At 50.4% G+C, this 13,264-nt stretch overlaps 1 protein-coding gene and 1 long non-coding RNA gene across 2 annotated transcripts in view; one reads left to right on the plus strand and one right to left on the minus strand.

Annotated features, from left to right (window-relative positions):
• LOC134948999 (uncharacterized) overlaps positions 1-880 on the minus strand; it is a 102,911-nt gene extending 102,031 nt beyond the window's left edge. The window contains exon 1 of the long non-coding RNA XR_010183079.1: positions 794-880. This is a non-coding gene — a long non-coding RNA (uncharacterized LOC134948999). The remainder of the gene's footprint in view (positions 1-793) is intronic.
• Positions 863-13,264, plus strand: part of LOC134948998 (UDP-N-acetylglucosamine transferase subunit ALG13 homolog) — a 93,206-nt gene continuing 80,804 nt past the window's right edge. The window contains exon 1 of the mRNA XM_063937326.1: positions 863-979. Within this exon, the coding sequence (XP_063793396.1) occupies positions 863-979 (117 nt within the window). The remainder of the gene's footprint in view (positions 980-13,264) is intronic.

A 13,264-nucleotide genomic window follows, 5' to 3' on the forward strand; every position in this document is an offset into this window, starting at 1 on the left:
ACCCAGCTGACAGTATTCGAAGGTCAATGTGAGTAAGCTTCAGCTTACGTAGACTGGCCAAGTGCTGCAAACGGGTGATCCGATGCTGTGTCTTTGGACGCAGCATTCAATTGCTGCTCCATTCGGGCACAAAACAGCTGCCGGCACTTCTGCTCATAGCCTGGGATGGCTAGCAGAAATGTGCGAAGCGACACGTTGCAGCGCGATAAAACAATGGGTGCCCAAACAATTGCATATCGCCCCATATAAAGTGACATCAATACTGTATGCAATCATGAGCACCCATTAAACAACTGAATCGCCCCCTCCGATCACAAATGCAGGAGGTGTATTTTTGAATTTCATTCGTACAGTATCAGAATCAGGTCCACTGTTGGGATCTTAATAAATCAAAATACAAAGAAAAATGTAATAGTCTGAGTGACTGTCAGACAAGGTGTAACAATGCACCGCCCGCGCTTCCCTGTCTGTCAGGGTGACCCCGGAAAACTTTCCCTGAGATGCAGCGCTAGTATGAGAGGAATGCAGCGGATGCCCCCGGCCACAGCGTGCGCGGCATAGGCACGGGCAGAGCTGCGTGTTACACGCGGACTGCAGGCTAGCGCCGGTGCGGCAGACACGTTATAGCAGCACGCTAGCTCTGTGTAGAGCGCAGCATAGCGAGCAGAGGCAGCAGGACACACAGGTCTCCGCTGTCAGCGAGCAGTGACAGTACTCGGAGACTATGCCCGTTGCCGTAACACACATAGCCAGTCGGAAGGTTGACAGCTGGACCAATCAGGCGCCTGCTCACATGTGACAGGAAGCGGCGGCTACAGAGAGGCAGTATGATGATAGGGTGATACTTGTCCGGATTCCCCGGATGAGGGGAGCTGGGTCCGGCCGCTGCAGTATGGGGGGGAAGTCCGTGTTTCTGACAGTCGGGACTACGAGCTTTGATGATCTGGTTTCCTGCATCTCATCTGAGCCTAATATCAGCGTAAGCCGTGCTAGCGTAACGCAGGGCTGCTCAACATGATGCGGACCTCTAGCTGTTGTGGAACTACACATCCCAGTAGTATGCCCTGCCATAGGTTTAGCATTTCATACTAGCAAAACTGTGGCAGGGCATGCTGGGATGTGTAGTTCCACAACAGCTGGAGGGTCGCATGTTGAGCACCCCTGGCAGAAGGTATTCTCAGGCAGCTGTGTGTGATCCTATTTGCAGACCCCACCAATGGCTGGCTTTCTTTTTCCCACTAGAAGGCAGTCTAAAACCCAGCAGCTGAGCTCTATGGGTGAATCTAAATTCAAGTAAGCTAAAGGACCTCTGATGTCACAAACACGTGACTTGTGGCGGCAGAGGGAGGAGCTAGGTTGGGTCAAGTTCAGAACATGGGACCCAACGTGTACCCTCGCTCCATTTCGGGAAAGGTGGCTCACTCTGCTTCGCTGCAATGATCATGCGCGTCGGACAGCGACAACGGGCATAGCTGGTCAGCGACAGGATGGTGTGGAAAATCAGTTTGCATGGCATTCGCAAAGTGATTGACATTAGGAAGCTGTTTGTGGGTGGTAACTGACTGTTTACTGGAGATTGTCCGGAAAAACGCAGGTGTTCCCAAGCGTTTCCAGAGAGGGTGTCTGAAGTCCGCTCCAGCCCTGATCAGCCTGATGTGATCGCACTGTAGGAGTAAGTCCTGGGCTGCGCAGAGACTGCACAAAGTGAATTTTAGCAACTCGACGTACACATGCAATCGCACACTTGCACAACGAATATACACTCCCCTGAGGCGGCGGCTTTCTGAGCGCAGGACAGCAAAATTAGCAGCCCAGCGATCAGATCTGAATGACCCCCATAGTACAGTAGGCTGATTCCTGCTTGCACCGCCATGGGTTTGTCCAGCCAAAATTGGGACAGGTGGGAGGTATGGCATGCCGCTTTCACATCGCAATGCCGGGTCACACCCGGGAATTGGAAACGGGTCCTTCCTGGGTTCGACCCGGCATTGGACCCTTTCACATTGGCTTCCCAATTTGGCAAATGCCATCGCAGGTGGCGGGCAGAACCGGCATCGGAGGCGGGTGCAGAGGCTGCTGTGGGAGATGAGATCATTTCCACGCCGCCTCTGCCTATGCTGTAAACGAGTTTTGGTTCGCATTGACCCGGCAACCCGTTTACCTGACCCGGGAATAACCCATCTTTATTCCCGAGTTGAATTACATGGTCAGATGACCCAGGAATCGTCAGCGACCCCTTTCACACCGCACAGTGACCCGCATCGACCCGGCAATAAACCGTATCGATACCGGGTTATTTGTGCAGTGTGAAAGGGGTGTCAGTGTGCCATAACCCAGGGGTGCTGAGAAGGGAGGGACTGGTACTAAGGGGGTTATTCAGAGATAGACGCAGATCTTGCATTGGCAGCAAGATCTGCATCCATCTACTCATATGCTGGGGGCCGCCCAGCACAGGGCAATGCCGCCCAGCATGCGTGTGGCACTACCCCACAATGCATCCTCAATTTAATTGCAGACGCACCGATTAAAGGTCAACCCCTGCCTGCGCAGCATGGCGTCATTATTTTTCTTGTCACGCAGCCACCCTGAAAACACTCCCGGCACACCCGTCTGGCCCGCCATGCCCCCACAACGCCACGTCGCCACCCACCCAACGCTTTCAATCTTCTTGCGGACGCATCCTTTGGGGATGCGCCCAAAATGTGAATGACCGCGCAGGCATCAGCTTATCCCACAGCTAATTGAGTGCGGCACGCAGATAATAGCTATTCAATTAATTAGCCCTTTCCCCACGTGGTAAAACATCTGTAAATGCGCAGAAACCCAGTGATCTAATAGTTGTCCCCATGTGTAAAACGCAGAAAGAGGCAATTAACCTGGATTTCTCTGACGTCCTAGTGGATGCTGGGGACTCCGTAAGGACCATGGGGAATAGACGGGCTCCGCAGGAGACTGGGCACACTAAAAGAAAGATTTGGTACTACCTGGTGTGCACTGGCTCCTCCCTCTATGCCCCTCCTCCAGACCTCAGTTAGATTTCTGTGCCCGGCCGAGCTGGATGCACACTAGGGGCTCTCCTGAGCTCCTAGAAAGAAAGTATATATTAGGTTTTTTATTTTACAGTGAGTCCTGCTGGCAACAGGCTCACTGCAACGAGGGACTAAGGGGAGAAGAAGCGAACCTACCTGCTTGCAGCTAGCTTGGGCTTCTTAGGCTACTGGACACCATTAGCTCCAGAGGGATCGACCGCAGGACCCGTCCTTGGTGTTCGTTCCCGGAGCCGCGCCGCCGTCCCCCTTACAGAGCCAGAAGCAAGAAGATGGTCCGGAAAATCGGCGGCAGAAGACTTCAGTCTTCTCCAAGGTAGCGCACAGCACTGCAGCTGTGCGCCATTGCTCCTCATACACACTTCACACTCCGGTCACTGAGGGTGCAGGGCGCTGGGGGGGGGGGGGCGCCCTGAGCAGCAATAATATCACCTTGGCTGGCAAAATATCCACAATATATAGCCCCAGAGGCTATATATGTGGTAATTACCCCTGCCAGAATACAGAAAAAAGCGGGAGAAAAGTCAGCCGAAAAAGGGGCGGAGCCATCTCCCTCAGCACACTGGCGCCATTTCTCCCTCACAGTTCCGCTGGAAGGAAGCTCCCTGACTCTCCCCTGCAGTCTACACTACAGAAAAGGGTAAAAAAGAGAGGGGGGGCACAGATTTGAGGCGCAGTAAATATTATAGCAGCTATAGGGGACATAATTCAGTTAGTCCCTGCATTATATAGCGCTCTGGTGTGTGCTGGCATACTCTCTCTCTGTCTCCCCAAAGGGCTTTTGTGGGGTCCTGTCTCCTTTAAGAGCATTCCCTGTGTGTGTGTGCGGTGTGTCGGTACGGCTGTGTCGACATGTTTGATGAGGAGACTTATGTGGAGGCGGAGCAGATGCCTATAAATGTGATGTCACCCCCTGCGGGGCAGACACCTGAGTGGATGGACTTATGGAAGGAATTACGTGCAAGTGTCGACTCCTTACATAAAAAATTTGACGACATGCCAAATGCGGGACAGCCGGCTTCTCAGCTCGTGCCTGCCCAGGCAATTCAAAGACCATCAGGGGCTCTAAAACGCCCACTACCTCAGATGGCAGACACAGATGTCGACACAGATACTGATACCAGTGTCGACGACGATGAGTCAAATTTAATGTCCACTAGGGCCATTCGTGGCATGATTGAGGCAATGAAAGAGGTTTTACACCTTTCTGATATAAACCCAGGTACCTCAAAAAAGGGTATTATGTTTGGGGTGAAAAAAATAAGATTTTACTTACCGATAAATCTATTTCTCGGAGTCCGTAGTGGATGCTGGGGTTCCTGAAAGGACCATGGGGAATAGCGGCTCCACAGGAGACAGGGCACAAAAAGTAAAGCTTTTCCGATCAGGTGGTGTGCACTGGCTCCTCCCCCTATGACCCTCCTCCAGACTCCAGTTAGGTACTGTGCCCGGACGAGCGTACACAATAAGGGAGGATTTTGAATCCCGGGTAAGACTCATACCAGCCACACCAATCACACCGTACAACTTGTGATCTAAACCCAGTTAACAGTATGATAACAGCGGAGCCTCTGAAAGATGGCTTCCTTCAACAATAACCCGAATTAGTTAACAATAACTATGTACAATTTATGCAGATAATCCGCACTTGGGATGGGCGCCCAGCATCCACTACGGACTCCGAGAAATAGATTTATCGGTAAGTAAAATCTTATTTTCTCTATCGTCCTAGTGGATGCTGGGGTTCCTGAAAGGACCATGGGGATTATACCAAAGCTCCCAAACGGGCGGGAGAGTGCGGATGACTCTGCAGCACCGAATGAGAGAACTCCAGGTCCTCCTTAGCCAGAGTATCAAATTTGTAAAATTTTACAAACGTGTTCTCCCCTGACCACGTAGCTGCTCGGCAAAGTTGTAATGCCGAGACCCCTCGGGCAGCCGCCCAAGATGAGCCCACCTTCCTTGTGGAGTGGGCCTTTACAGATTTAGGCTGTGGCAAGCCTGCCACAGAATGTGCAAGTTGGATTGTGCTACAGATCCAACGAGCAATCGTCTGCTTAGACGCAGGAGCACCCATCTTGTTGGGTGCATACAATATAAACAACGAGTCAGATTTTCTGACTCCAGCTGTCCTTGCAATATATATTTTTAATGCTCTGACAACGTCCAGTAACTTGGAGTCCTCCAAGTCACTTGTAGCCGCAGGCACTACAATAGGCTGGTTCAGATGAAATGCTGACACCACCTTAGGGAGAAAATGCGGACGAGTCCGCAGTTCTGCCCTGTCCGAATGGAAAATCAGATATGGGCTTTTGTAAGATAAAGCTGCCAATTCTGACACTCTCCTGGCAGAAGCCAGGGCTAGAAGCATGGTCACTTTCCATGTGAGATATTTCAAATCCACCTTTTTTAGTGGTTCAAACCAATGAGATTTTAGGAAGTCCAAAACCACATTTAGATCCCACGGTGCCACTGGAGGCACCACAGGAGGCTGTATATGCAGCACTCCCTTAACAAAGGTCTGGACTTCAGGGACTGAAGCCAATTCTTTTTGAAAGAAAATCGACAGGGCCGAAATTTGAACCTTAATAGATCCCAATTTGAGACCCATTGACAATCCTGATTGCAGGAAATGTAGGAATCGACCCAGTTGAAATTCCTCCGTCGGAGCACTCCGATCTTCACACCACGCAACATATTTTCGCCAAATTCGGTGATAATGTTGCACGGTTACTTCCTTCCTTGCTTTAATCAAAGTAGGAATGACTTCTTCCGGCATGCCTCTTTCCTTTAGGATCCGGCGTTCAACCGCCATGCCGTCAAACGCAGCCGCGGTAAGTCTTGAAACAGACAGGGACCCTGCTGAAGCAAGTCCCTCCTTAGAGGTAGAGGCCACGGATCTTCCGTGATCATCTCTTGAAGTTCCGGGTACCAAGTCCTCCTTGGCCAATCCGGAACCACTAGTATCGTTCTTACGCCTCTTTGCCGTATAATTCTCAATACTTTTGGTATGAGAGGCAGAGGAGGAAACACATACACCGACTGGTACACCCAAGGCGTTACCAGCGCGTCCACAGCTATTGCCTGCGGATCTCTTGACCTGGCGCAATACCTGTCCAGTTTTTTGTTGAGGCGAGACGCCATCATGTCCACCATTGGTCTTTCCCAACGGGTTACCAGCATGTGGAAGACTTCTGGATGAAGTCCCCACTCTCCCGGGTGAAGATCGTGTCTGCTGAGGAAGTCTGCTTCCCAGTTGTCCACTCCCGGGATGAACACTGCTGACAGTGCTATCACATGATTCTCTGCCCAGCGAAGAATCCTTGCAGCTTCTGCCATTGCCCTCCTGCTTCTTGTGCCGCCCTGTCTGTTCACATGGGCGACTGCCGTGATGTTGTCCGACTGGATCAATACCGGTTTTCCCTGAAGCAGAGGTTCTGCCTGGTTTAGAGCATTGTATATTGCTCTTAGTTCCAGAATGTTTATGTGAAGAGACGTTTCCAGGCTCGTCCATACTCCCTGGAAGTTTCTTCCTTGTGTGACTGCTCCCCAGCCTCTCAGGCTGGCGTCCGTGGTCACCAGGATCCAATCCTGTATGCCGAATCTGCGGCCCTCCAATAGATGAGCACTCTGCAACCACCACAGAAGAGACACCCTTGTCCTTGGAGACAGGGTTATCCGTAGGTGCATCTGAAGATGCGACCCTGACCATTTGTCCAACAGATCCCTTTGGAAAATTCTTGCGTGGAATCTGCCGAATGGAATCGCTTCGTAAGAAGCCACCATTTTTCCCAGGACTCTTGTGCATTGATGTACAGACACCTTTCCTGGTTTTAGGAGGTTCCTGACAAGCTCGGATAACTCCTTGGCTTTTTCCTCCGGGAGAAAAACCTTTTTCTGAACCGTGTCCAGAATCATCCCTAGGAACAGCAGACGAGTTGTCGGCATTAACTGGGATTTTGGAATATTCAGAATCCACCCGTGCTGTTTTAGCACTTCTTGAGACAGTGCTAATCCCATCTCTAGCTGTTCTCTGGACCTCGCCCTTATTAGGAGATCGTCCAAGTATGGGATAATTAATACGCCTTTTCTTCGAAGAAGAATCATCATCTCGGCCATTACCTTTGTAAAGATCCGAGGTGCCGTGGACAATCCGAACGGCAGCGTCTGAAACTGATAGTGACAGTTTTGTACAACGAACCTGAGGTACCCCTGGTGTGAGGGGTAAATTGGAACGTGGAGATACGCATCCTTGATGTCCAAGGATACCATAAAGTCCCCCTCTTCCAGGTTCGCTATCACTGCTCTGAGTGACTCCATTTTGAACTTGAACTTCTTTATGTACAGGTTCAAGGACTTCAGATTTAGAATAGGCCTTACCGAGCCATCCGGCTTCGGTACCACAAAAAGAGTGGAATAATACCCCTTCCCTTGTTGCAGAAGAGGTACCTTGACTATCACCTGCTGAGAGTACAGCTTGTGAATGGCTTCCAACACCGTCTCCCTTTCGGAGGGGGACGTTGGTAAAGCAGACCTCAGGAAACGGCGAGGTGGATCTGTCTCTAATTCCAACCTGTATCCCTGAGATATTATCTGCAGGATCCAGGGATCTACTTGCGAGTGAGCCCACTGCGCGCTGTAATTTTTGAGACGACCGCCCACCGTCCCCGAGTCCGCTTGAGAAGCCCCAGCGTCATGCTGAGGCTTTTGTAGAAGCCGGGGAGGGCTTCTGATCCTGGGAAGGAGCTGCGTGTTGCTGTCCCTTCCCTCGACCTTTGCCTCGTGGCAAATATGAATAGCCCTTTGCTCTCTTATTTTTAAAGGAACGAAAGGGCTGCGGTTGAAAAGTCGGTGCCTTTTTCTGTTGGGGAGTGACTTGAGGTAGAAAGGTGGATTTCCCGGCTGTAGCCGTGGCCACCAAATCTGATAGACCGACTCCAAATAACTCCTCCCCCTTATACGGCAAAACTTCCATATGCCGTTTTGAATCCGCATCGCCTGTCCACTGTCGCGTCCATAAAGCTCTTCTGGCCGAAATGGACATAGCACTTACCCGTGATGCCAGTGTGCATATATCCCTCTGTGCATCACGCATATAAAGAAATGCATCCTTTATTTGTTCTAACGACAGTAAAATATTGTCCCTGTCCAGGGTATCAATATTTTCAATCAGGGATTCTGACCAAACTACCCCCGCACTGCCCATCCAGGCAGTTGCTACAGCTGGTCGTAGTATAACACCTGCATGTGTGTATATACTTTTTTGGATATTTTCCATCCTCCTATCTGATGGATCTTTAAGTGCGGCCGTCTCAGGAGAGGGTAACGCCACTTGTTTAGATAAGCGTGTTAGCGCCTTGTCCACCCTAGGAGGTGTTTCCCAGCGCTCCCTAACCTCTGGCGGGAAAGGGTATAATGCCAATAATTTCTTTGAAATTATCAGCTTTTTATCAGGGGCAACCCACGCTTCATTACACACGTCATTTAGTTCTTCTGATTCAGGAAAAACTATAGGTAGTTTTTTCATACCCCACATAATACCCTGTTTAGTGGTACCTGTAGTATCAGCTAAATGTAACGCCTCCTTCATTGCCAAAATCATATAACGTGTGGCCCTACTGGAAAATACGGTTGATTCGTCACCGTCACCACTGGAGTCATCGCCTGTGTCTGGGTCTGTGTCGACCGACTGAGGCAAAGGGCGTTTCACAGCCCCTGACGGTGTTTGAGTCGCCTGGACAGGCACTAATTGATTGTCCGGCCGTCTCATGTCGTCAAACGACTGCTTTAGCGTGTTGACACTATCCCGTAGTTCCATAAATAAAGGCATCCATTCTGGTGTCGACCCCCTAGGAGGTGACATCCCCATATTTGGCAATTGCTCCGCCTCCACACCAATATCGTCCTCATACATGTCGACACACACGTACCGACACACAGCAGACACACAGGGAATGCTCCTAATGAAGACAGGACCCACTAGCCCTTTGGGGAGACAGAGGGAGAGTTTGCCAGCACACACCAAAAGCGCTATATATATATCAGGGATAGCCTTATAATAAGTGCTCCCCTATAGCTGCTTTGTTATATAAAAATATCGCCATAAATTTGCCCCCCCTCTCTGTTTTACCCTGTTTCTGTAGTGCAGTGCAGGGGAGAGACCTGGGAGCCGTCCTGACCAGCGGAGCTGTGAGAGGAAATGGCGCCGTGTGCTGAGGAGATAGGCCCCGCCCCTTTTCCGGCGGGCTCGTCTCCCGCTATTTTGAGAAATTAGGCAGGGGTTAAATATCTCCATATAGCCTCTAGGGCTATATGTGAGGTATTTTTAGCCTTTATAGGTACTCATTTGCCTCCCAGGGCGCCCCCCTCCCAGCGCCCTGCACCCTCAGTGACTGCCGTGTGAAGTGTGCTGAGAGGAAAATGGCGCACAGCTGCAGTGCTGTGCGCTACCTTTAGAAGACTGCAGGAGTCTTCAGCCGCCGATTCTGGACCTCTTCTGTCTTCAGCATCTGCAAGGGGGCCGGCGGCGCGGCTCCGGTGACCATCCAGGCTGTACCTGTGATCGTCCCTCTGGAGCTTGATGTCCAGTAGCCAAGAAGCCAATCCATCCTGCACGCAGGTGAGTTGACTCCTTCTCCCCTCAGTCCCTCGCTGCAGTGATCCTGTTGCCAGCAGGAATCACTGTAACATAAAAAACCTAGCTAAACTTTCTCTAAGCAGCTCTTTAGGAGAGCCACCTAGATTGCACCCTTCTCGTTCGGGCACAAAATCTAACTGGAGTCTGGAGGAGGGTCATAGGGGGAGGAGCCAGTGCACACCACCTGATCGGAAAAGCTTTACTTTTTGTGCCCTGTCTCCTGTGGAGCCGCTATTCCCCATGGTCCTTTCAGGAACCCCAGCATCCACTACGGACTCCGAGAAATAGATTTATCGGTAAGTAAAAATAAGAATTTACTTACCGATAATTCTATTTCTCGGAGTCCGTAGTGGATGCTGGGGTTCCTGAAAGGACCATGGGGAATAGCGGCTCCGCAGGAGACAGGGCACAAAAAAGTAAAGCTTTACTAGGTCAGGTGGTGTGCACTGGCTCCTCCCCCCATGACCCTCCTCCAGACTCCAGTTAGATTTTGTGCCCGAACGAGAAGGGTGCAATCTAGGTGGCTCTCCTAAAGAGCTGCTTAGAGAAAGTTTAGTTTAGGTTTTTTTCTTTACAGTGAGTCCTGCTGGCAACAGGATCACTGCAACGTGGGACTTAGGGGGAAAGTAGTAAACTCACCTGCATGCAGAGTGGATTTGCTGCTTGGCTACTGGACACCATTAGCTCCAGAGGGATCGAACACAGGCCCAGCCGTGGAGTCCGGTCCCGGAGCCGCGCCGCCGACCCCCTTGCAGATGCTGAAGCGTGAAGAGGTCCGGAAACCGGCGGCTGAAGACTCCTCAGTCTTCATAAGGTAGCGCACAGCACTGCAGCTGTGCGCCATTTTCCTCTCAGCACACTTCACTGGGCAGTCACTGAGGGTGCAGAGCGCTGGGGGGGGGCGCTCTGAGAGGCAAATATAAACCTTATACAAGGCTAAAAATACCTCACATATAGCCCATAGGGGCTATATGGAGATATTTAACCCCTGCCTGACTGGAAAAATAGCGGGAGAAGAACCCGCCGAAAAAGGGGCGGGGCCTATCTCCTCAGCACACGGCGCCATTTTCTGTCACAGCTCCGCTGGTCAGAACGGCTCCCAGGTCTCTCCCCTGCACTGCACTACAGAAACAGGGTAAAACAGAGAGGGGGGGCACATTAATGGCTATATATATATATATATTAAAGCAGCTATAAGGGAGCACTTAATATAAGGATATCCCTTGTATATATAGCGCTTTGTGGTGTGTGCTGGCAGACTCTCCCTCTGTCTCCCCAAAAGGGCTAGTGGGTCCTGTCTTCATTAGAGCATTCCCTGTGAGTTTGCGGTGTGTGTCGGTACGTGGTGTCGACATGTATGAGGACGATATTGGTGTGGAGGCGGAGCAATTGCCAAATATGCAGATGTCACCCCCCAGGGGGTCGACACCAGAATGGATGCCTTTATTTGTGGAATTACGTGATGGTTTATCTTCCCTTAAACAGTCAGTTGAGGACATGAGGCGGCCGGACAATCAATTAATGCCTGTCCAGGCGCCTCAAACACCGTCAGGGGCTGTAAAACGCCCTTTGCCTCAGTCGGTCGACACAGACCCAGACACGGGCACTGATTCCAGTGACGACGGTAGAAATTCAAACGTATTTTCCAGTAGGGCCACACGTTATATGATTTTGGCAATGAAGGAGACGTTACATTTAGCTGATACTACAGATACCGTAAAACAGGGTATTATGTATGGTGTGAAAAAACTACAAACAGTTTTTCCTGAATCAGAAGAATTAAATGACGTGTGTGATGAAGCGTGGGTTGCTCCTGATAAAAAGTTGATAATTTCAAAAAAGTTATTGGCATTATACCCTTTCCCGCCAGAGGTTAGGGCGCGCTGGGAAACACCCCCTAAGGTGGACAAGGCGCTCACACGCTTATCCAAACAAGTGGCGTTACCCTCTCCTGAGACGGCCGCACTTAAGGATCCATCAGATAGAAAGATGGAAGTTATTCAAAAGAATATATACACACATGCAGGTGTTATACTACGACCAGCTATAGCAACTGCCTGGATGTGCAGTGCTGGAGTAGTTTGGTCAGAATCCCTGATTGAAAATATTGATACCCTAGATAGGGACAATGTTTTACTGTCGTTAGAACAAATAAAGGATGCATTTATCTATATGCGTGATGCACAGAGGGATATTTGCACACTGGCATCTCGGGTGAGTGCTATGTCCATTTCAGCCAGAAGAGCCTTATGGACACGACAGTGGACAGGCGATGCGGATTCAAAACGTCACATGGAGGTTTTGCCGTATAAAGGGGAGGAGTTATTTGGAGTTGGTCTATCAGACTTGGTGGCCACGGCTACTGCCGGGAAATCCACTTTTTTACCTCAAGTCACTCCCCAACAGAGAAAGGCACCGACCTTTCAACCGCAGCCTTTTCGCTCCTACAAAAATAAGAGAGCAAAGGGCTTGTCGTACCTGCCACGAGGCAGAGGAAGAGGGAAGAGACACCAACAGGCAGCTCCTTCCCAGGAACAGAAGCCCTCCCCGGCTCCTGCAAAAACCTCAGCATGACGCTGGGGCCTCTCAAGCGGACTCGGGGACAGTGGGGGGCCGTCTCAAAAATTACAGCGCGCAGTGGGCTCACTCGCAGGTAGACCCCTGGATCCTGCAGATAATATCTCAGGGGTACAGGTTGGAATTAGAGACGGATCCTCCTCATCGTTTCCTGAAGTCTGCCTTACCAACCGTCTCTTCCGAAAGGGAGAGGGTGTTGGAAGCCATTCACAAGCTGTACGCTCAGCAGGTGATAGTCAAAGTACCCCTATTACAACAAGGAAAGGGGTATTATTCCACTCTATTTGTGGTACCGAAGCCGGATGGCTCGGTAAGGCCTATTCTAAATCTGAAGTCCTTGAACCTCTACATAAAAAAGTTCAAGTTCAAGATGGAGTCACTCAGAGCAGTGATAGCGAACCTGGAAGAAGGGGACTTTATGGTATCCTTGGACATCAAGGATGCGTATCTACACGTTCCGATTTACCCCGCACACCAGGGGTACCTCAGGTTCATTGTTCAAAACTGTCACTATCAGTTTCAGACGCTGCCGTTCGGATTGTCCACGGCGCCTCGGGTCTTTACCAAGGTAATGGCCGAGATGATGATTCTTCTTCGAAGAAAAGGCGTATTAGTTATCCCATACTTGGACGATCTCCTAATAAGGGCAAGGTCCAGAGAACAGCTGGAGACAGCTTTAGCACTATCTCAAGAGGTGCTAAGACAACACGGGTGGATTCTGAATATTCCAAAATCCCATTTAATCCCGACAACTCGTCTGCTGTTCCTAGGAATGATTCTGGACACGGTTCAGAAAAAGGTTTTCCTTCCAGAGGAAAAAGCCAAGGAGTTATCCGATCTGGTCAGGAACCTCCTAAAACCAGGAAAAGTGTCAGTACATCAATGCACAAGAGTCCTGGGAAAAATGGTGGCTTCTTACGAAGCAATTCCATTCGGCAGATTCCATGCAAGAATATTCCAAAGGGATCTGTTGGACAAATGGTCAGGGTCGCATCTGCAGATG

This window comes from Pseudophryne corroboree, chromosome 8, assembly GCF_028390025.1.
Source record: "Pseudophryne corroboree isolate aPseCor3 chromosome 8, aPseCor3.hap2, whole genome shotgun sequence".
Taxonomy (NCBI): Eukaryota; Metazoa; Chordata; class Amphibia; order Anura; family Myobatrachidae; genus Pseudophryne; species Pseudophryne corroboree.